This window comes from Pseudorasbora parva, chromosome 15 (assembly GCF_024679245.1).
Source record: "Pseudorasbora parva isolate DD20220531a chromosome 15, ASM2467924v1, whole genome shotgun sequence".
Lineage (NCBI taxonomy): Eukaryota > Metazoa > Chordata > Actinopteri > Cypriniformes > Gobionidae > Pseudorasbora > Pseudorasbora parva.
Window position 1 is genome coordinate 15,138,467 of NC_090186.1, and position 22,318 is coordinate 15,160,784.

The window sequence follows — 22,318 nt, forward strand, 5'->3', positions numbered from 1 at the left end:
TGACAAGAATTGAAAATTTGTATAATGTGCACAAGGTTGGTAACTAATTAAGTTAGTTGGTAACAAACACGTTTTTTAAGTGTTAACTACGTTTAAAGTTTATTTCCAGATCTGCACAACTGCCCAATACTTCAATTGCAAGTTTATTACTGTTTATTTTTAGGAACTGAGGGACGTGGAATTTTTTTTTTTTTTTTTTTTGTGGTAAACATCAGAAGGCCACAGATGTTCTCGATAAGTGCGCATGAGTTGTTACAAAACCTCAAATATTCCATTAAAGATTCACCACACCCAAGGTACAATAAACGGACACTCAAAGTGTGCATTTATCCATGCCTTAAAGTGCCCATATTATTTTTATTCAGATTTTCATTTGGGGCAGTTGTGGCCTAATGGTTAGAAAGTCAGCCTGGAAACCCCAAAGGTTGAGGATATGATTCTCAATACTGTCAGGAAACGAATGAGGTGACCTTGAACCTAGTCTCGCATAGCCAGACATTGAGACTGATAGCAGCTTTCATTGGTCAATGACCACCCAGTTTGACTGACATGTAAAGCAACCAATCACAGTTTTCTTTGTACGCCATCACGTTTAGGGCTATGAAAAAGTCGATGTCCCTGCAATAACAGACCGGTGCATCTATAAATGATTAATTCAAGAACGTTGTGCAAGTTTACATCAACAATGGAGATGCGACCATAACATACTTTTAAAAATCCAGCGATTAGTTGCTCCTGGTAAGCGCTCATTGTCACAGTTGTAAACACAACAGTGTTCTTCTTCTATGAGAGGGGTTGGCTTCATGGCATTTACTTCTAGGCGGAACGTTAAAGACACAATGGGTATCGCTACAGGACATCCTGTAGCATTCAACCAATCAGACGATGACTTTGAAACTCCTGAAGTGTTTCCAGAAAAGTGTGCCACATGAATCAGACGTTCAGCCAATGGACCTTGGGCGTGACGCTGTAGGATAAGACTTGAGCCTGATTGGTTGATATAAACGTTTTAAGATGTGCAATTATTTTAATGGAAAATGCACAGCTAAAATAGCTCCAGGCAGGTCTTGATCGCATTACATGTACAGAAAGCAAGCACAGACTTGTTTTCTCCTGCTCCCTCTCGAACTTAAACACACACACACACACGCATAGAAATGTGTTGTCAATGCTGCTCTGATCATTTTATCAGTAAAAAACGTTTAGCAACTTAAAAGTTACATGACATTTCTTACTAGCGAGGTAATAATGGCACTGTTCTTGAAGCAGATAAACTTACACTCACCATTAGTAGAGACGCTGCTGCCGAACACTGTTGAGAGACACACATACTCAAGTAATTTCACATGCACTTAGCCTCTCGTTAGGGCCGTACTAGGGCCGAAAAACTAAACATTTTCTTGACCGACCACCGAGCCTCATTAGCCAGTTGAAACCGGTTAACCGATTCGTTTAAAATATGCTGCGCTATTTGAAATAACAGCAACGAGCTGCGCCTGCAATTTCGCAACTCTGTCGCACTTCTCTATGATCTCTCTGCCACTCTGCCTCCCTCTCACACACACACACACTCCTGGCGGCGCCGCCTCCCTTCTACGCACGTCACTTTTTTAAAATCCCCTATTGCGCAAAAAACATGAGTCCTGCAAACGCGGCGCAGAGGAGCTTGTTTGTAATCGGAGGACAAATGGCTCCTTAGTTTCGAAATGGTTTGGGTACAAGGCGATCGCATTGAAAATAAAGGCATTTGTCTAGTGTAAGAAGCTCATTTGAAACATTGCTGCAGCTCATTTAAGAAAATGACCGCTCCGAAAAAATGCCGCTTTAGTTTGAGGTAGTGCTAACAATAATAATGAAAGATGATGATCAACACTTTATGTGTTACTACTGAAATGTAGATGTAATATATTTCCAAATGAAAGCCCATCTTATGCGGAATGCACGCTTCATACTGTCGTCTGCCCTGGCTCTAACCTCGAGTGTTTTAGCGTGTTTACTTTTTGCAAACCTTGTGAGCGCGCAAACCCAAACACTGTGACCTCGTGGCAAATGTTTTTTCTGGTTTATTAAGTACAAACAGGGGAGTTATGAAAAATTGAGTGTGAGGGATTTGTTCACTTCACACAATTTTTTTTTTTAAATGAGATGGCTAACTGTAGTAGCGTTTAGTCCACTGTTTATAATAGCCTAATTTAAAGATCACTTTTTTTTTTATACGGTCAACCATCGGTCAAACGGTCATCGTTAACATCCCTAGTTCTGTGTAGCACGCAGTTCGTGTTTACATCGGATGTGCTTTTGATCTTATATTTTGTCTTGGGCTGCATAGAAAGCCTCTTATGTTTTTTCACTGTTGTCATGTTTTGTGTGGGGGTGTAAGAAAATAATCGATACACGTGAGTATCGCAATATTATGTTTGGTGATACTGTATCGATATTTATATATTTGTTTATTTACATCCAAGATTTGTGGCTTTGTATTCGAATTAAACCCAAGACTGTATAACACCCAACCGCTAGATGGCAGTGTTATCTCAGAACGTAAGTGACGCAGAGCCAGAGAAGCACAAGGTGAATGTGTGTGCATTAGCATGAGCAAAACTCATAAGACGATTGAAGTGTGGACTCATTTTGGCTTCAGCTACAAAAGAAGCCACTAAGGAAATTGACAAGAGTCATTTTGTTTGCAAAATAGGCTATATTAAAATATAGTACTCGAGAAACATTGATTCTGAGAGCTCGCTTAACATCCCGACGTCATCCGCGTTGCTGAGAAGCGATTTGATACAATATAGCACATTTTTCCTCTCAGTAACAAAATAAACACACACCAAAACTGAAGACGGTGGCAGCAGAATTAAAGCATCAGATCATAGCTCTGCAGTTCAGTAGCCTACTTGAAATGGCACTTTATACAGACTGCGTTAAAGAAAACAGCATTAAAGTATTAAATATAAAACAAACAGTCATTCAGTCATGGAATGGACTATGCACTAGAGCTGCAACTAACGATTATTTTTTCTGACGACTAATCTAACGATTATTTTTTCGATTAGTCGACTAATCTAGCGATTATTTTTATTACAATAAATAATTAATCTAATGTTCTTTTTTGTAATTAGCTCATGAATCCTTTGGATAACTTTACAAAAAAAATATAAGTACAACTTCTAATACATTTCAACCTTTATTCATTTTCAATCAATGTGGTGTAAGTTTTTACAGTATAAAAATAAAGAGGCAAAGAAAATTATTTTACTATGGTAAATATGAGTTTATGATAGCGTTTATAATTAAACCACAGTAGCCATAAATTTACAGTTGTCTGAGACGTCATGAAATGTTCTTTAACATCACAAACCATAAAATGTAGTCAGGGGTCTGCTATGGTTTAACATGGTTTCCAGAGATCTGGAGCTGATTCGGGGTAGCTCGGTGGTTTGTGACTGTTGTCTCGCGGCGCGCTGTCTTTTAAGGGGCCGTTCACATATCACGTCTTTTGCGCGCTCAAGTTCATTATTTCCAATGTCGCGCGATAAGCGCTCTCATAATGAAAGCGACGCGCTCGTTTTTTCCCAGGCGTATCCGCACCGCATCGACTTAAAAACATCTCAACTTTTCAGAATGCCGCAAGCACAAGAATATCCGACCTGAACCAGGAAGTTAGTCACCAGATCACACGGAAACCCGTTAAATCGTAACACCGGAGAGCGCCGAGATGTTTTCCTCTGAGGTGCTCGCGCATCGCTGCCGTGGTACACCATATCGGTTTTGCAAAGGGAACAAAGGGCCATTTTATTTGTCCTCTGTTTAAAGTATTCCCATACTTTTGATAACAGTGGTCTCTGTTTTTGTGATAGAATGCAACTTTCTCCATTCCCTGTATGCCATTACGCGAGATGTAAACAAACAGTGCGACGCGTCGTTGCAGCACTACTGCACTTTCTGTTGCTAAATAGTTTAGAAATGAAAAACTGCTATACTGTGAAACCTTAAAACATGTACACATAAAGAATCCTGCAGTCACTTTACTATTTCCCTTTACTAAGATTCCACAAAATAGTGATTAGTGATATAAATGATACTGTATTAATTAAATGAAACAGTTACTTGTCATGTTTTATGCAAATTATTGTGTTCTTTATTCTTTTAAATTAATTTTTCTAAAAATAAATATTTTTTCTTCTTTTCTTACAATACCCCCATATATTGTATCGTAACCCCTGTATCGTGATACGTATTGTATCTCATATTCTTGGCAATACACAGCCCTAGTTTTGTGTGAACACGTGACTTAAGTGTTCTCATTAGCAAGTCCGTCCTCATCACTTCACCCAACCTAAGCATTCACAACAGTCTGGGCCTACTTGACCAATCAGAGCAGAGTATGCTCTCAGAAAGTATGGGTTTAGAGATACCGGATCCTTAATCGAGCTGTCTAAACACTGTAAGAAAAGAGGTGCTGCTGCAATGTAAATTATGAGAAAACTACACTGTTTTTGACCTTGCATGCATTAGGAGGAGAGAAAAACAGGAACCTTTAAAAATAGCATAATAGGACCAATTTAAAAGTGTTTACAGAACCGCTAAGCTTTCCAAGTCCGATATTTGGATTTGGGGTGGTTCAGAACCAAAAACAGCCAGTATTCATCGACACTACCCAAAAAGACATCAGCCCTGTGGCATCACCACTTATCTCCAGCAAACAGGAGGACGGGCCTCTCGCCATCAGCCTGAAGTTTGTCCCTGCAGGTGTCACCGAGGACTCACAACCGAGAGTGGTTACCCAACTCTTTATTGGCCCTTGACCATCAGGACAGAGAAAAAAGAACATCCTCTAGTCATTAGCAGCATTTCAAAGTCAACGCGTCCTCTAGCGTATGCTGTTTGACAGGCCCTGCCAGGGTAACGTGACTGAGGGATGATGGTACCATGATTAGACAGAAGCTCTAGGGAGAGACCACGCATCCACGGATCTAAGCGCAAAGGACAGGAGGAGGAGTGGAAGAGGAAGATGAGACGGGGACCGTGATAGCTGACAGTCTAGCACCAGATACATATTCATCAAACGTGCCCTTTGTGATCTGCCCAACTCGAGACACCATACACTTCTGCGGTTCATCAAACTCGCCAGCTTCCGCAAGACAACTGCAGTCCCAGGTGTCCTTGTCAAGTCCGTTTGTTCAAACAATCCAGTTTGCATCCCCCAGCAGTGCAAAGTCGGCAATGGGTGTGTTTCAGTCCATTTCCTAGTTTAGTAGTGTACGATAAGTGCACTTCAGTAACTGGATTTACTACAAGATGGACAATAAACAAAACAAATCTTTTTAGAATTATATCATTCATGGTGTGTTCAGATGTTGATAACACCAAGTGGTGTAACGGGTCAGGTAATTAAATAACGTGACACTCAATTTTTACCAAAACAATTACACTGACTTTTCAATGAATAGCAATAATAGAATATTGTTTCAAATTCATTGATTGATTTATATATTATTGTTCGCAATACTGATTTACATCACAGAGAAATACACCATGACCAGAACGCACCCCTTTCGCCATAATTTTCTCAGCTTACCAGAACACATTTTGGAGTGGAGCAAGGATATACTTCTATGATTATTTCAGAATTCCCAAAATTCATTAAAACCGTAAAGCTTAGGTAATGAACATGGTGATAAATCGACTCGATGTTCTGAGTGCGAGCTGCACACTTTTGTGAATACCTGATACCTCAGTGTATTCACAGCATAAATCACAGGAGTCAGCACGTCTGCGTCCAAACGCAGAACACGATCTCAGCTCGGCACTTCCCGCTCTGCGCCTGCTCTTCATAAGGGTCCCTCACATAATAGTCTTGGGCACTTAATCATCATGATAAGGGGACAGAAGTCGCGCTTTCCTCAATAACAGCTTCTATGGAATAATTGACCGTTTATTGTGCCCAGGAATAAAGGTTCAGCGGTGGGATCAAGAACTAGGAGGTCTAAAATACCTACAGAGAGCTAGGAGTTAGCATTCCCATCTACCTCAGTGGCAGATGCTCAGCTGATGCGGTACATGATTTGAAATCTGCCATATACCTTTGAATGCTCATCAATAGAAAAAAATGCTTTCTCTGTCCATAATGGAATCATTAGAGCATCAACCAGCTTAGGTTACTGGCAGTCCTAAGTAAGCGAACTTTGAACCCTTGAGTGTGACCCATCGCCATTGTCCAGGGGAACTGTATGAACTGCACTTTAAGTCACTTTAGCTAATAGCAAATGCAAAATGACTACTTTAGGGATTCTACAAAATTTCGGTCACCAGTTAAAGATTTTTTGAACAGAAACTGTTATTTTAAAGGGTACATAACACACACAGTCTCTGACAATCATGTTAATCGTGAATATCTGTAGAGTAGTATCGCATCCTTTATACCTCCAAAGAGTCTTTAGTTTAATCAGATTTATAAAAGATAAAATTGATTTATGAATCGATTTGTTCAGAAAACAGTCGCGCTCCTGGAGGTGTGCAGTGGGCGGAGCTAAAGACACACACACGCACGCACACGGGATAATGACTTTTGATTCTGCGTACTATTCCCTTAAAGCTGGGTTCTTAGGGAATCTGAACAAGGTTATCTTTCCCTCACAACCAAAACCACATTTCTTTTAGGGACATTGCTGTTTTCGTCTAAAAACAAAATGACAGCATTGTCGACGGCTTCCGTAACCTGAACGAAGCTCGTTGATGGGTGTGCACTCGCTCAGGTTGATGTGCGCACATCCTCTTCCAGAAGCGCCCATATAAGGAATTCCGCCCTTTATGACATCATACAGGGCCATACTCGGAAAAAATATACTCTACCTTTCCGAGACTTATACAAATCCAGAACGAGTGTAAACTCCATCATACGTCCAACTAATTTTCTGAAACTTGAGCATGAGAATCCAACGGTTTAATAGTGTAACTAAGTCAGAATGCATGAAATAGCATTAGACACCCCCTTTAAAGTCCCTATGACTAGTAATGAAGCGAAATATATACATATGTTCATATTACTCAAAACATCTATAGATATGAAATCTACAGTCAATACAAGATTGTAAAAAAAAAAAAGTGTACCTCTTGATGGATATAACATCACAAAATTTATTTCCATATATATATATATATATATATATATATATGGTCAAGATCTTGTACTGGCAATGCAAACGTCAACTTATAAAAAAATTTTTTTTGTGAATTTATCTACCTATTCCAAACAAACTTGGTAATTTTTTGCCCAGATTTTCACTTGTACACATCAAAATAAATATGAACAGATTATTGTACAGACTAAGCTTATAGAAGTAATGTTTCTCATATTACAGAATCCCCACTCCAAATAAAACTATGCACAAGCACACCACAAGCTAAAACTGGCAGTTTCTCTGTCTACAAACGGCACTACATTTTTGCTGTCACAAGTCACCTCTCTGAGCTCTTGACAATTTGTCAAAACACTCTAAAAGCATTTTCTTGTAAGCCAATTTGCGCCAGCTAAGAAATAAGTAAATTTAGACATATTCATTATTCATTATATAAACAAAACAGTCGGCAACGGCCATGCTGTTTATGTACTGCATGTATGGACCTTTCCGTAGCATTTCAGATAGGAGAAACTAGACCCACAGTGCACTCATGACCATCACAGCTGTTCATTCAGGCCCGATCAGAAGCCGGTTCTCAGATGACCAGCGCTATGCATGGAGCGGCCACAGCCTCGGCCGAAAGGACTATTAAGGTATGAACTCTGCGCTGCTGTTAAGTGGCGACATTGAAAAAAAAAGATGAACCTCATTCCTGTTGTTGTTCGTAGGGAGTGAGTTTAGGGCCTCTCTCAGACTGTGTTATGCTTTGCTCTGGTGTTTAAGCTCTGACATCATACAGGAAGGTATTTTTCCCCTTTGCATTGCCAAAGAACAGGCCCACGCATGGTCCAGACAGAGAGAAGGGAGACACACAAGAGCAGAGGGACAAGCTTGTGAAAAAGTGCCTGGATAGATGTGGATCAGCCACATAAGAGATCAGAAAGCCATTATTGCCTGAGATATGGAGATCTGGGAAACAATCAGATATCATAGCGAACCTGGATATTCTGTGTACCTACCCAGAAATGTAATCAGTGCAGGGGCAATGATAGACTTGGTTACCGGGGGCTGGGGGTTCATTTAGATCCATATGTGTGATTTCATTTGCGGCCAGAAAGCAGATTATTGTTCTTGTGTCAAAGTTTGTAATGGAAATGATGTTTAGAGTGCACATGAGATTTTTTTTCTCAACTGTCCATTGATTAATATTAAAGAAAAATAACAAAATGATCAATGATAGTCAATGATAGATAGAGTTGTATACGTAGGGTGGCCAAGGCAATTTCAGACGGTCGATCCATAGACCATAACAGAGCATTTGTTTATAACCCTAACCTGGCATGAATATTATATGAATCAGATAGATAGATAGACAGACAGAGACAGATAGATAGACAGACAGACAGACAGACAGACAGACAGACAGACAGATAGAGACAGACAGACAGATGTAACATTAATTTGTACATTGGTTCACAACGTTTCACTATATAAACACATCAAATTAAATCGTTAAAACCACTTTTTCACAATTCACACTGATTTTCACACCAGTACCAAAAGGGTAATGTAAACATTTTACTTTTTTAGAAAAATCAAACGTATGAAAGCGTATGTAGATGACTTTGCACATTGGGATGTGGGATATGAGTACATTTTGGCAGTATTTTACATGGGAAAAAAAGACACTTAAGCTTAAATAATATAACATCTTAAAACTGAAATGTTCGACTTAGGCTGTTCTTTGACCCATGAGGTTTCTTCTGAAGTGCCGAGTCTGAGGGATCATCCAGACGGTGCACTCAGACCCATTCTGTAAGTGAGCTGACACTTTCACTTTTACAGTCCACAAGAGAGATGGAAAAAGAGGGGTGGAGGGGTGGAGGAAGGGAGAAAGAATGGAGTAATTTTTCAGCTTTCATATGGTTTCTAGGACAATAATACAAGCACATAAATCCTAAATATGAGGCCAATTATCGTGGCAGTATAGCACACACAAATGCTGTTTCAAGGTCACATACCACATAAGCAAATGTTGCTACTGTGAACTAAAATGTGTTAAAAATCATTTTCATTATTTGAAATAAAATAAAAACTGAAAAATAAGTTATTTAAAATAGGAATAACTACCATAATAGTATATAAATAACACACACACACACACACACACACACACACACACACACACACACACAGCAATAATAATAGTAATGGCTTTAGCAAGCACCACTCATAACTTGATTTTAAGAATAAACAGACCCTGTTTGTACCATTTTAGAAAATGACATAATGGCCCATTGGTGATGATCAATCTCTTACGAGTCACAAAGGCATGACATCATCACTTAGAGACGCTCCATGCACATGAAATCTGGGCTTTTACTGCTGCATGTTCCAGTTGTAAAGATAACCACAGCTAATCATTACAATCTCCTGCTGACCGAGGGTTAGTTTGAACGATATAGCCTACTTGCACAGTGCTTACATGCTTAAAATATGTACCTGCCTTACTAAACAAAGACAAACACATGCAGTACAGTGCCGGCCACTTTCACTGGCAACCTGCCAGTAAATATTTATGAAAAGTAAAAATAAAATCAGTCACTGACTCACGTGGCCAAAGCGGCCGTGGACCAATCAGAGGCAGAGCTGCAGAGCAATCAGTCAGACTACAGCATGACATCATGAGTCATGACATCAGCCCCTGAAACTAAACACCCCTCTCAATTCTCACTTTGCTCTTTTCTCTGAAACAAGTTCAAGGACACAGAGAGGAAACACAGTGTTCTGGCTGTTCTCACATCAGGATGGCCGATTTTGTGGCTGAGACTCATTATGTGAGCATTACATCACAATCAGCAAAATTTAGGCCGAATAGCCACAATGTCACACTTGTTTTCACGGTGTTTGACACTATTTTAGTGTCTTTAGACCAACTGGATTCACATACCAGTACTGATCTTCGCCACACTGAGACTTTACACATTGTTGTATATTTACAGTGTTGTATACCACATTTTAAAGATGATTGAATTGTGTTGTAGAGTGTGTATATATTATTTTTAAAGCTGGTGTAGGGCAACTTTAAATCAAGAAAAAATAGTGTATCAAGACAAGTACATTGGAAGCAAAATTGCATTACTCTTGATTTCAGAGAATATATCGTTACTACCTCACTATTAATAAACTATGATTACATGATTAAAACAAGAATATACTATTAAGGCTTGACCAAATTTTAAGGTGCACTATGTAACTTTTCTGTCCACTAGAGGGCGCCTATTCAAAACAAAAGGCGTAGTTTGATGATGCCAAGTTTGAGCGCAGCATCTTGGGACATGTGGTCTTCACCTCACAGCTGGTGGAAAAGAATCAGGATGAAACACGGGTCGGAATCTATTTCATGGATGTGATTATTAACATTACTGTAGTATAAAGCAGAACAGGGCCGAGTGTTGTAAGAGCTGAGCGAGGCCGCTAGAGCGATTGTTAAAGGTGCCCTAGAATGAAAAATGTTATTAACCATGGCATGCAAGAGTTCAGTACATGGACATAACATACAGTGAGTCTCAAACACCATTATTTCCTCCTTCATATGTAAATCTTGTTTGTAAAAAACGCCACGGAAAAACAGGCGATTCTCGACATAACACCACCTGTGACGCAATCACTGGGGATCATTAATATGTACACCCCCAACATTTGTATACGGCAGCGCATGCGTCATGTGAGGATAGTGAAAATGGCAGATCATGGAAATAGATGTTATGTTCCAGGCTGCGCAGGGGACGTGGGGACTTTTCATACCATTCCCACTGAACAAAACAGGCATGTTTATCTATAACCGGATACCGCAACAATTTAATTAAAAGTAGTTCGTTTGCTCGGCCCATTTCACCACGGACTGTTTTCCTAACCTGGACAATAGTAGCAGGCTTCACTCAGCGTCTGATACTGGAGAAGCGGCAATTCAAACTATATCCCTGCGAGCAGTATAGTGATTTTATCCACTTATTGACTGTCTAAACAATTTCTGATTAAACTGGAAGTTTCTTAGTGAGACAACATTAACGATAATATCCCCTGTGTTGTCTAGATCGAAAAAGTAACAATAGGAAACTCCAAGTAGTATACATCAGTATGAAAAATGTCAAGGTTAATATTATTTTCTGCCAGTGTTGTCATACAAATCTACAAAATACAACCGTAGATACATATGGCAATCCCTTTTGTCGGATAGAATTAAAATTTAGCCTATAGTCTATTTTCATCAACAACACATAACTCGGGAGATAACTATTTTAGTTTAACTTTAGTTGCTTACAGATCGCTCACTCGATCCTTATAGCTATAACGTCATCACCACTTAAGTTGAAATGGTAGTAATTTGACAAGGCATCGTCAATATCTTTAAAAACAATTTTTTTTAAACCTGTAGGCTACTACTGTACAAACAATATATTTGTGTGCTAACGTTACTTAGTTCGCTGTTTAGTTTGTGATTCAAAGTGAAGAAGCCATCATTGTAAAATCAAACGGTGATGCAATTACAGTGATTAAATGTTTTTAAAATGCTTAAAACAAAGTTGTGACTGCTGATGATACGAGTTAACGTATAAAGTTAACGTAATATGCTAATTCACACGTAGGCTGAAGTTATAGTAGCCTACTGACGTTACGTTTTGCAGGTCTTACTGAAAATAAAGACTAAACTTACCACTCAAAAGCATCCATTTCCAATCTCAAAACAATTGGTTGTTCCTCAAAATCTTTATCTTCATCAGAAAAAGGATCAAACATTAGGTTGGATGCATAATCTCTCCAATGATTGACATTATACGGTAGATGTTTCTGTCACTGAAAGGAGCCGCTCAGTGAAACACCCAATCACAGCTGAACTCTACATTAATATTCATGACACTCTAAAATAAGGCAAAAACAGACCATTACATAGGGACAATTTCTGGGGTTGTAAATTGACCTGTAAAACCGTATCTGAACAATTTTAACCCTTAAATAAGTCACATACCCTATATGTAGATATCAAAGAACAATTTAAAATATTGATATTCAACTCATTCTAGGGCACCTTTAATAAGATGAACGCAACATGCCTCGCGAGCAGCAGGACTTTTATTATGCCACAGTCGCCAGCTCCTTTTCTAGTCATGAGTATAAGGTAACGCAGCTTAGTTTATCATATTGGATACATTTGAGTGTGTTGAAAATTATGTTAGGACTTTACTCTGTGCGTTCGCTCAGCGGATGCTGTGACACTTGCTGCCCACAGCAGTAAGAGTAAAGTGTTTCTGCAAAATAAAACCGGAAATCGAGGGTAACGCAGATATGACACAATTGACAGGCAACTCCCTCACACATCCTAGTTCATTGGTTAAAATAGCAATTTTCTCACGATTTACAAATAGTTGAAAACAATTGGGATATTGTAAGTACTCAACTGAAAATATATAACACTGCCCTAGTGGTTTTTAGATATTTTATAGATTTTTTTTTTTTACACAGTGCACCTATATTAAAATACGTAAAAATACGATATATTTTACATAAAATAAATGCACCTTGCTAAAGGATGTTTAGATATTTTGACTGGAAAACAACACACTAATGTACTATTAGACCGTGCCTATATAACGGACGCAAACGTTGTCGCTCGCGTCACAACAGCTAGAGGCTCTACACTGAATGCGACAAAGTGCCCGTTGTAAAGCATTTGTCCTTCATGTTGGTACGTCATCAATAGAAAGAGGCATCAGTTTACTGTCGAAGATTTGTTGCACCGCATCCAGTGTAGTAGACGAGACCACTGATTAAAGGATATATTGTCTTTTGTCGCACCGATCGTGTTCGGTGTACACAGTTATAGTTTTAGGGCGTTTTCACACCTGAAAGTCCGCACCAAGGTCCGAACCAAAGTTTGTGTTTGGACATTTGGTTCTTTTTGGTTTGCTTTCACATTGCAGTTATGTCAGCGCACCAAAGAACTTTACATGACGCACTGGCGTCCTGTCGTCATCATCTATGTGGGCTGCATCTTAACATTGATTGGTTTGTTAGCGGACGTGCGTCTGACGTCAGTGTGTTGTCAATTCAGCGGCTAACTTTGACAAGAATGAATGAACAGACGCATATCGTTGGCAATATTGTTAATATTATGGCACTACTATCTGCAGCACCAACTATACTCGAGGCAAATCCACCAAATGAACGTCCTCGTTGTGCAAACATTTTATCGGCGCCGACAGGAAAGGAGGAGCTCCTAGAAGATAGGCTTTTTAGCCAAACAATGTGTTTTATTTTATAGTTATGTTTAAATATTATAATGTTATTTTTAAATTTCATCTAGGCTATATTGATTATGAAACGTGCACAGATGTGCAATATATGTCAAAGACATCGAGTCAGAAATAATTTTGACCACTTCATTAAGATTTGTTTTGTAGAAAGCTTTGTATTTTGCATCTTAATTTTAATAAATGTTTCATCATTTGCCTGAATTTAATAAATAAGCTTAAATAAATAATATAGCAGACATCCCGTGACGGAGTGATCATTTGCGTTGCACATGAACTGCAGTTCATATGAGTCAACTCATATGAGCGGTCTCATAAATAAACCGAAACTCAGCATATACTTGTCTCACAGACATTAGAAATATATATATATATATATATATATATATATATATATATATATATATATATATATATATATATATATATATATATATATATATATATATATATATATATATTCACAAGAAGAGCACGCCGTTCACGCGAGCTGACATGACTACACAAGCGGTTCAGTTTAAAATGCTGTGCGCTCCATCACTGTATGTGCTGTGAGTTTAATCTGTGTTTTCTCACTAATCCTACACCAGAACTTCCTGTAAATGGTCTGAAAGTCCGAACTATACAGAAAATGCTTTCACACAAGAAACGAACCGAACCTTTGTTCAGTTTGGTCCGGACCGAGACTACCTCTTTTCGTCGGACCAAATTTCGTCTGTTTGGTCCGGACCATGGTCCGAGGGAGGTTTCACACCTGTAATTTTGGTTCGTACCAAACTGAAAAGTCCAAAAATCCGGACCAAACAAGGTAGGTGTGAAAGCACCCTTAGTTAAAGGTGCCATGTGTAAAAATTGAGTTAAAAATATCCCAAAAATGACCTACACGCATCAAAAGAATGAGAAGAAATAAAGGCGATGATGTGATTAAAAAAAATGTCAAGTTATTGTGCTGCAGAGATATCAACCTTAATTAGCAGTAGCATTACTAGGTATCGTAATACCAGTCTCGGCCATGGGAGGCGGTATGCGGGTAATATAACCACCAGCCAACCTGGCGTACTCTAACCTGATGTCAATCGTGTGGAAAGTACAGCCCACTACTTCATTTCAGTTCAGGGAAGAGAGTGGACGGATGGCCGAAGCCCTTGGCCCATTAAATGTATCTGATATGATAAAAATAGCTGTTTTTACCTGACCGTAAAAAGCGGAAGTGCGGGCGCCCGGCGACTGTGTCCTGTCCCGTCATAATAAAAGTCCCGGTACTCGCGAGCCGTTCAGAATAGGCGCCCTACAGTGAACGAAAAGTTGCATAGTGCACCCTTAATATTTTGATTTTTTTTTCAGTTTCACTTTAATCTTAGTTTTAGTAATTTAGTTGTTTTTATCATTTTTATTATTATTTTTTTAAATAGGCCTATATGGTTTTTATTTAGATTAGTATTAGTTATTATAAGTATTAGTTATTTTCGTACTTCATGTTAAATTAAACCAAAATGAGAAATGTTGCAAATTGGTGACATGTTTTTTATATTTTATTATAGTTAATATTTATTTTGTTTTAAGTAACAAAAATGTTATATATGCATATATAAGAAAATAAGCAGACAAAAGTGTCTTACAACAGTTAATCATATTTGCCGTTGGTCAAAGAGTGCTGATATTTTGTATGACTGCACTGGAACTTTTTACTGTTTGTGTGAGTTGAGAGAGTATGCGAGCGGTAAAGAGTGGAAGCAGCAATTCTGCCTGAAGCAAGAAGGTTTTTAAAAACTGGAACATCTGTGTTTTTGTTCACTCTACACCATAAAAAAAAATCTTTGTTTCTTTTCGCATAACGTTTTTTTTTAGTTTTATATACTCCCAAATGTTAATGTTTAATTTTGTCAATTGAAATACATCGGACAAATCAATTGGATAAACACAGTAAATTAAGTATAGCTTACTAAAAATAATTGACAGCGTATAATCGCCTCAAAGCAGGGTTTCTCTTTCTTCCGGGGTTTCTCCACTAAAGATTTTTAGAAATGTCTTTGTTGTTGGTTTTTGTCCATGCACTGTAAGTCAATGGTATCCAAAATAGTTTGGTTACCAACATTCTTCAAAATATCTTTCCCCCAGTTTTACAGGCACAGCTTAAGCCTAGCCCCAGACTAAAATGCATGTTTGCACTATATTCAAATATGTAAGTGCCACTGGTTTCTCATAAGACGCACATAAGCAAGTTTTTATTAATTTTTATTATTACGCACGTTTATAAAAGCCACTAAATACCCTAACTGAACAAAGGCCTAATCTAAACTGTCTGTAAAACCAGGCTTTTGTGTTCTGCAAAAGAAAGTCAATCACAGCTTTGGAACATGAGGGTATTTGATAACAGAATTGTAATCTATGGCTGAACGATCCCTTTAAGTCATATTCTTCAAGGGACTGCTGACTTGTAACTTCAGGTTGTACTGTCCTTGTGGGGAGATTTGATCCAAACACAAAAACTCATTCACAAAAACGAGGAAACCTTTTCAAATAGATTGCCACCAAATATAGACGTGATATCAACAATGAAAAAACAATCTGATTACACCGATACAGTCGCACAAGAATTCAAATGCATTGCTAAAGCGCACGCTGTGTGTAAACAGACCCCACGCACACACACAGATTAATACACTCAAACACAAATGCATTGCACGCACACGTGGCAGCGCGATTAAAACCGAACAGCGTTCATGTGTACAATCAGCTGTGCTGAGCCAGTCAGACTGAGGCGTCTTTCTGCTGTTGCTGTGGTCCTCATCAGATCTGCCTCTCTTAACTAGTTTTCCGCCTGACAGACACAACATACCACTTAGACACGCATGCACACACACGCCTACCACCATCTGTCCAGGCTATCACAGAGATCACGAGCAGTCTGTGGTAAACCTGTCTTCCCCACAGAAACGCTCCAGATACGAACCTGAGGTTCCAAACAGATGAGAAGTTAATGACGAAGCTGTGGCGTTTCCTTTCGAATCCACAGCAAACTTTTGGCTCATGTCATTCCATCCTGAATTTGCATGGAACGATCAGCCTTGTGCTCTTTCTCCTGAAAACAGTGCTGTATTTCCTTTCAGACAGGAAAAGCACCCCAAACACGTACACACACACACACACACACACACACACACACACACACACACACACACACACACACACACACACAAGTATTCCCCTCGTGCACAGCGATGACTCATTTCCACAATCCTTCAGAAGACGCATGTGATGACCACCCCTACACTCCAAAACACACTCCAGGCTCCTTTTGTTGAAGCTTTACAATAAACACACTCATAAACGCGTGCACGCTTGCATTCACACACACTCTCGTGTGTCCTAAAGATCAACAAATTGAGTCACCTTTTAATCCCGATCCACTCTGAAAAAGCCCTTCCACATGTATTCCTCTCCTCCCGACGGCAGCGGGTCAGTTCTTGCACTTCAGCCCCTCCATTTCTGCCCGAGCAGTGTTCTTGGAGTGACCACAACAACAGAGCTGCGTTCCTCTAGTCTCACCCTCTCTCTTTTCCTATCTCAGTTTTCCTAAGCAGGGGTGTGCGCTGAGGCTTAGGCAACCCCTGGAAGAAAATGCAGCGCTCTCTGGGTCCTAGTGCTCATTGTTTGCAGTCAAAGATGCCATTGTCTGCTGCTCAGGGGGAAGCCCTGCTCGCCAGAGTCACTACAGAGGCTGCAGGTGGCATAACCAATAACGTGCCGGGACTGGGAGATTCGAGGACAATTAGGATACATCTACACCAGGGGTGGCATATCTGGTCCTCAAGATTCTTTTTTTTAAAGATCCAACCTTAAACAAACACACCTGAACAAGCTAATCAAGATCTTCAGAGGCCTGTTGCATGAATTCGCTATAGCTAAACAAACTCTGAGTTTCAGAATAGGTTTAGAGTTGACAAATCCAGATAAATCCAACAAGTTCAACCGTCTCTCAAAGCTTGGTATAAACTCTCTGTCAACTCAGGTTTAATCCAGAGTTAGCGATTAACTCTGGAAGTGTGACACGTGCGGCAAACAGCCAATCACAGTGTCCGTTTGATTCACTTCTCTTCTGAAGATTGAGAGATCGTTTTGAAAATTATCATGAAATTAAATGCGTTTACAAAGCAGGAATAAACACTGCTGCTGCAGCGACTGTTTGAGAAGGCAGAAGGTTTGAAAATATCAATGCATGATGCGGATCAAAGAAATATGCCTAATAATTATAGGTTCACAAAGAATTATGAATGCATATTTAATATTTATATTCATATTTGTCTACTTGTCAATTAATATAAAAATTATATGAATACATTATATTAATTAAAAGTAATTATAATTCATATAATATAAATAAAATAAATAATTAGCGCCAAAGGATGAGTAATTTTCTCTAAATGTTTTTTTTCACTGGGGGTGTGGCTTTATTGCGTCTTTACCTGCAGCTAATTGGTCCAGTTTGAGTCACTTTGACAGTGAATATCTTTACATCTGAGACGTTTAAAGACTCCATTTGTCCATTGTTTATTTCTAAAGAAACACGACAATGTATAAAAGGCTCCATTACCTTGTATCTTACACTATCGCCCCGCAGAAGCTGTTTTTGTAAAAATAGGCTAACGATTGCGTCATAACCAACGCGACCCTGTCGCACAGTTGAGAAATTACCGTATAGACCAGAGGAGACGCTCGCAGGCAATCTTTTACTGTCTATGAGGCAGCCGGGGGGACGTGGAGACATAAAGTCTGATAAAGTCAAGGGGAAAGAATGGGGAGAAGCCGATAGTGAGCCAAAAGCAACGGGAGAAAATATTTAAACAACGTGATTCAGCTTTCACTTTCCACATCTACTAGAAGACCTACAGCTGTCAGACAGGAGGCTCACGTCACATCTACGTCGTCAAGCTCAGTCTGAGCCTGCGCAGTTCGCTCAGCCATCAGGAAGTGAGTGCCCCTAGGTTGACGTCAATGGGATCGCTCGGTCCTTTTCTTTTACTGTCTATGATCTCTAACCCAGAATAAAACCTGCTCCAGAGCAGGTTAGCAGTGTCAGTTACCATGGTGATAAACACTGCTAAAAACCAATCCACCTTCTTGAGCCCGAAAAAACTGAGTTTGCTCAAACTAATCTTGAACTTACCTTGGTAGCAATGGAACCCAGCTTTGTGCAACAGGCCACAGCTTTTTGTCAACTCAGGCTTTGATCCTGAGTTTAGGAGTTAAGCTGTGACATCAGAAGTGAACAGCCAATCACAGGCTGTTGATCAGCAGTGGACAGCCAATCACAGACTGTCTATCAGTGGAACTGAGATTCACTTCTTGGGAGAGAAGCAGCACAATTCACTTCCCTCTTTCTATTTTGTTGAACTATCGCTGAGTATTACGCGACTGAAAAATATTAAGAATTTAAACAAATTTACACAGCAAGAAGAAAATAGCTGTCTATAAAAGGACAACTTAAAGGTGCCATAGAATGAAAAATTGAATCAACCTTGTCATGGTGAAATAAGAGTTCAGTACATGGACATCACATACTGTGTCTCAAACATCATTGCCTCCTACTTCTTATGTAAATCAATCAAACACACCTTAACCAGCTATAGTGGCTGCGTCCGAAACCTGGAAAATGCTGCCTTCGGAGGACACATTTGAAGGCAGGAAGGCATCAAGCAACGTCCAAATCTATTGTTTGCTTCACTTCCTGTCTCCTGAGAGACCTTTCATCTGATCGATTTTGGAAGGCAGCATACATGTATCCTTCGCTGACTTTGATATCCCACAATCCTGTGCTTTCCATTCCCAGGTTTTCGGACTCAGCCAGTGTCTTACTAGGGCCTATAAAGGCATTGATTAGCTGGTTCAGGTGTGTTTGATTGGGGATGGAGCTAAACTCTGCAGGACAGTGGCCCTTCAGGACCGAGTTTGGGGACTCCTGCAATAGGCTGTTGGACTGCGGTTCCAATAGCCAAGACTATTACAACTCATTTTGGTACACGCTGATAGGCAGCTGTTTTCAAACTGTCCCGTGCTTATTTGTGTTCATGCGTTTATATTGAAGACAGTTGAAGGTTTATCGTCAAATGTGGATAGAGAGCATTTTGAAACAAAAACACTGTTTACAAATTAATCCAGATTAATATAGATGTAGCCTCAATGCTGCCATGGAGAACCTATATAGCGCAATAACTCAAATAAAAAATCAGCAATTAACAGTCAATTTCAGCCTGAAATTTAGGTATATTGGAGAGTCAGAAATTTACTTAATTAAAGGGATGGTCCCCTGGTTTTTTTCTAGGCTTGGTTGTGTTTATGGTGCAGTATAATATGTTAATAATACTTTTTTTTTAATATATATATATATATATATATATATATATATATATATATATATATATATATATATATATATATATATATATATATATATAAAAACGCAGAATTTTTCGTATATTTGACCTTTATTCCACGCCGCTGTCTCTACTGTCCTTTGAACGGCTCATTTGCTTCCTGCTTCTATGAAGCCCATCCCTCTGAAAAACGCAATGGTCTTAGATTGGTTAGATGGCCAAATATAGTTTCATGTATTTTTATTGGCTGAAGTGCCAAGCACAGGTTGCCAGAAACACCACCCCTTTACCATTACGGGCAGAAGTCACATCTGCGGAGACTAGCAAGGGTTTATGATGTCACCAACCCAGAAGGAAACTCGTTGTAGTCCAATCCGTCTATTTTTGTAGGCCATAGACTGCCATATCTTTAAAAGACAATATCTCTGTTTGCATTGAACTTTCAGCACTGTAACTTTGCAGATTCTGTTTATGCTCAAAGCAGCAACATTACACATTATGTAAAGTAAAAAAAAAAGTGAAATCGCATGCAACCACCCCTTTAAAGCTACACTGTGTGATATTTTCCCCAGCAGTGTAAAGGTATATGACAATCCAGTGAATATTAGTTTCTGTTCCTCTCAATTCCGATTTCGTTTTAACTCCTACGGTGGCCGATTTAGTCCAAGATTAACATGGCAATCTCCCTCTTCACATTCCACACAGTGCCATTGAGTGTTAAAACGCGAAAGGCGAAGCTTGAATTTACGGGTATGTCCCTCTTTGGCTAATGTACTTTCAAGATGGAGGGGCAACATGGTGACCGGCATTCGAACCCCTCAACCGTATGTATTTTCAATGGCATATTATAAACTTACAAGAATACTTTATTACTTGAAAGAAGTAAATATACATTAATGAGCACATTTATTTTTGAAAGAACTAAGTGTTTTTAGCTAAGAATAAACTAAACAAGTTACACAGTGCAGCTTTAAGGGAGCACTCTTTGCTTGCAATTTTAATAAAAGTTTTTTCTTTTTCTGCTGCTTCTGAGAAGACCAATGGCCATGAATACACTGCAGAGTTTCAGGAGAGACAACCGGATTTAAATTCAGAGTGAACCTGTTACAGTATCCTAAAATTATATGACAGTAAAGGCTCATATTGGGCCATTTGTTCTTTTAATTTATGGAGACCTCTAAGTGTCTGTATAGCCTATGTTGTGATTTATGCACATTTGTTCAAAATACTCTGTATGGGCAAATCGTTTTGTATCATTTACACGACGGATGCATGTTTTCATCTTTTTCTTTTTAATTATTACCCTGTTGGGCTGCGTGTCTATTTTTCTTAAATGCATCAATGACTGCCTTATGTTGACTTGATTGCTTGTGTTACATGAGAAAATAAATCATTTTTTGTCAAACTGATTTGGAGGAGAGGTTCGGGTCACAGTTTTTATGTCAAATGGGTCTGGTACGAATTAAATTAGTGCTGCTGTCAGATAACGGGCCGGTGTTCTATTAAGTAGTGTGGATGCGGGGCAGGTGTGGGTTTACTAAATAGAGTGTGTAGGACTCTGTCTCCCAGTATCATAGTGGGCTTTTACTGCTTTTTATGCATATGCTGTAAGATGATTTTTAGCATTTTCGAAAGTTTCAGTGTGGATAAGAAACTTTTGTAAAATGCTTGAAAATGCAAATTTGGATGAAGATGCCTTTTGAAATGAAAATGTAGTTTATGTAGCTTTCATTTAGGTATATTGCAGAGTCAAAAAAATTATTTTCCATTAAAGGGATAGTTCACTTTAAAATGAAAATTCTGTCATCCTTTACTCACCCTCCAGTTTTTTCAAACCTGTATGAATTTCTTTCTTCAGCTAAACACAGGGGAAGATATTTTGAAGAATGTCAGTAACCAAACTGGAGCCATTGACTTCTATAGTAGGAAAAAAAATGCTATGGAAGTAAATGGCTCCAGTTAACTGTTTGGTTACTGACATTCTTCAACATATCTTACCTTGTGTTCAGCTGAAGAAAGAAATTCATACAGGTTTGAAACAACTTGAGGGTGAGTAAAGGATGACAGAATTTTCATTTTAAAGTGAACTATCCCTTTAAGGGGCAATATTTGATATGCAGTGATTTTTATTTAATTTATTTTTTGTATTTCTAATGGCAATTTTTATAATTACATTATTAAACGTGTTGTCTTATGCGAAATGCTAAAATTTAACCAATTATTTAAATATTACATTTAATCATTTAGCAGACGCTTTTATCCAAAGCGACTTACAAAAAAGGGGAGAGTAATAGAAGCAACGAAACAAACAAGGCCAACAACCTGTAAGAGCTGTAAGAAGTCTCAATTAATTAGCACAGTACACCATTTTTTTTATAGCCATCTACAATAGCCACCTACAACAAAAACTCACGTACGCAAACACTCTAAAAATTAATACTATGATTTACTCAATTTTTTTGGTGAAACATTTTTACACTAAAAAAATTGAGTAAATTTTAAAGCAGTG

The 22,318-nt window shown here is 38.8% G+C and overlaps 1 protein-coding gene across 2 annotated transcripts in view; it reads right to left on the reverse strand.

Annotated features, from left to right (window-relative positions):
• ches1 (checkpoint suppressor 1) overlaps positions 1-17,149 on the reverse strand; it is a 47,731-nt gene extending 30,582 nt beyond the window's left edge. Inside the window, exon 1 of one of the 2 annotated variants that reach the window (XM_067417214.1) lies at positions 16,829-17,149. Coding sequence is in view for 1 of the 2 variants with exons in the window: in XM_067417213.1 (XP_067273314.1) it covers positions 16,389-16,467 (79 nt within the window). In the remaining variant the exon portion in view is untranslated. Of the gene's footprint in view, positions 1-16,388; positions 16,541-16,828 lie in introns of those variants that run through there. The other variant, XM_067417213.1, reaches the window with a different exon arrangement.
• Positions 17,150-22,318: the final 5,169 nt, after the last annotated feature.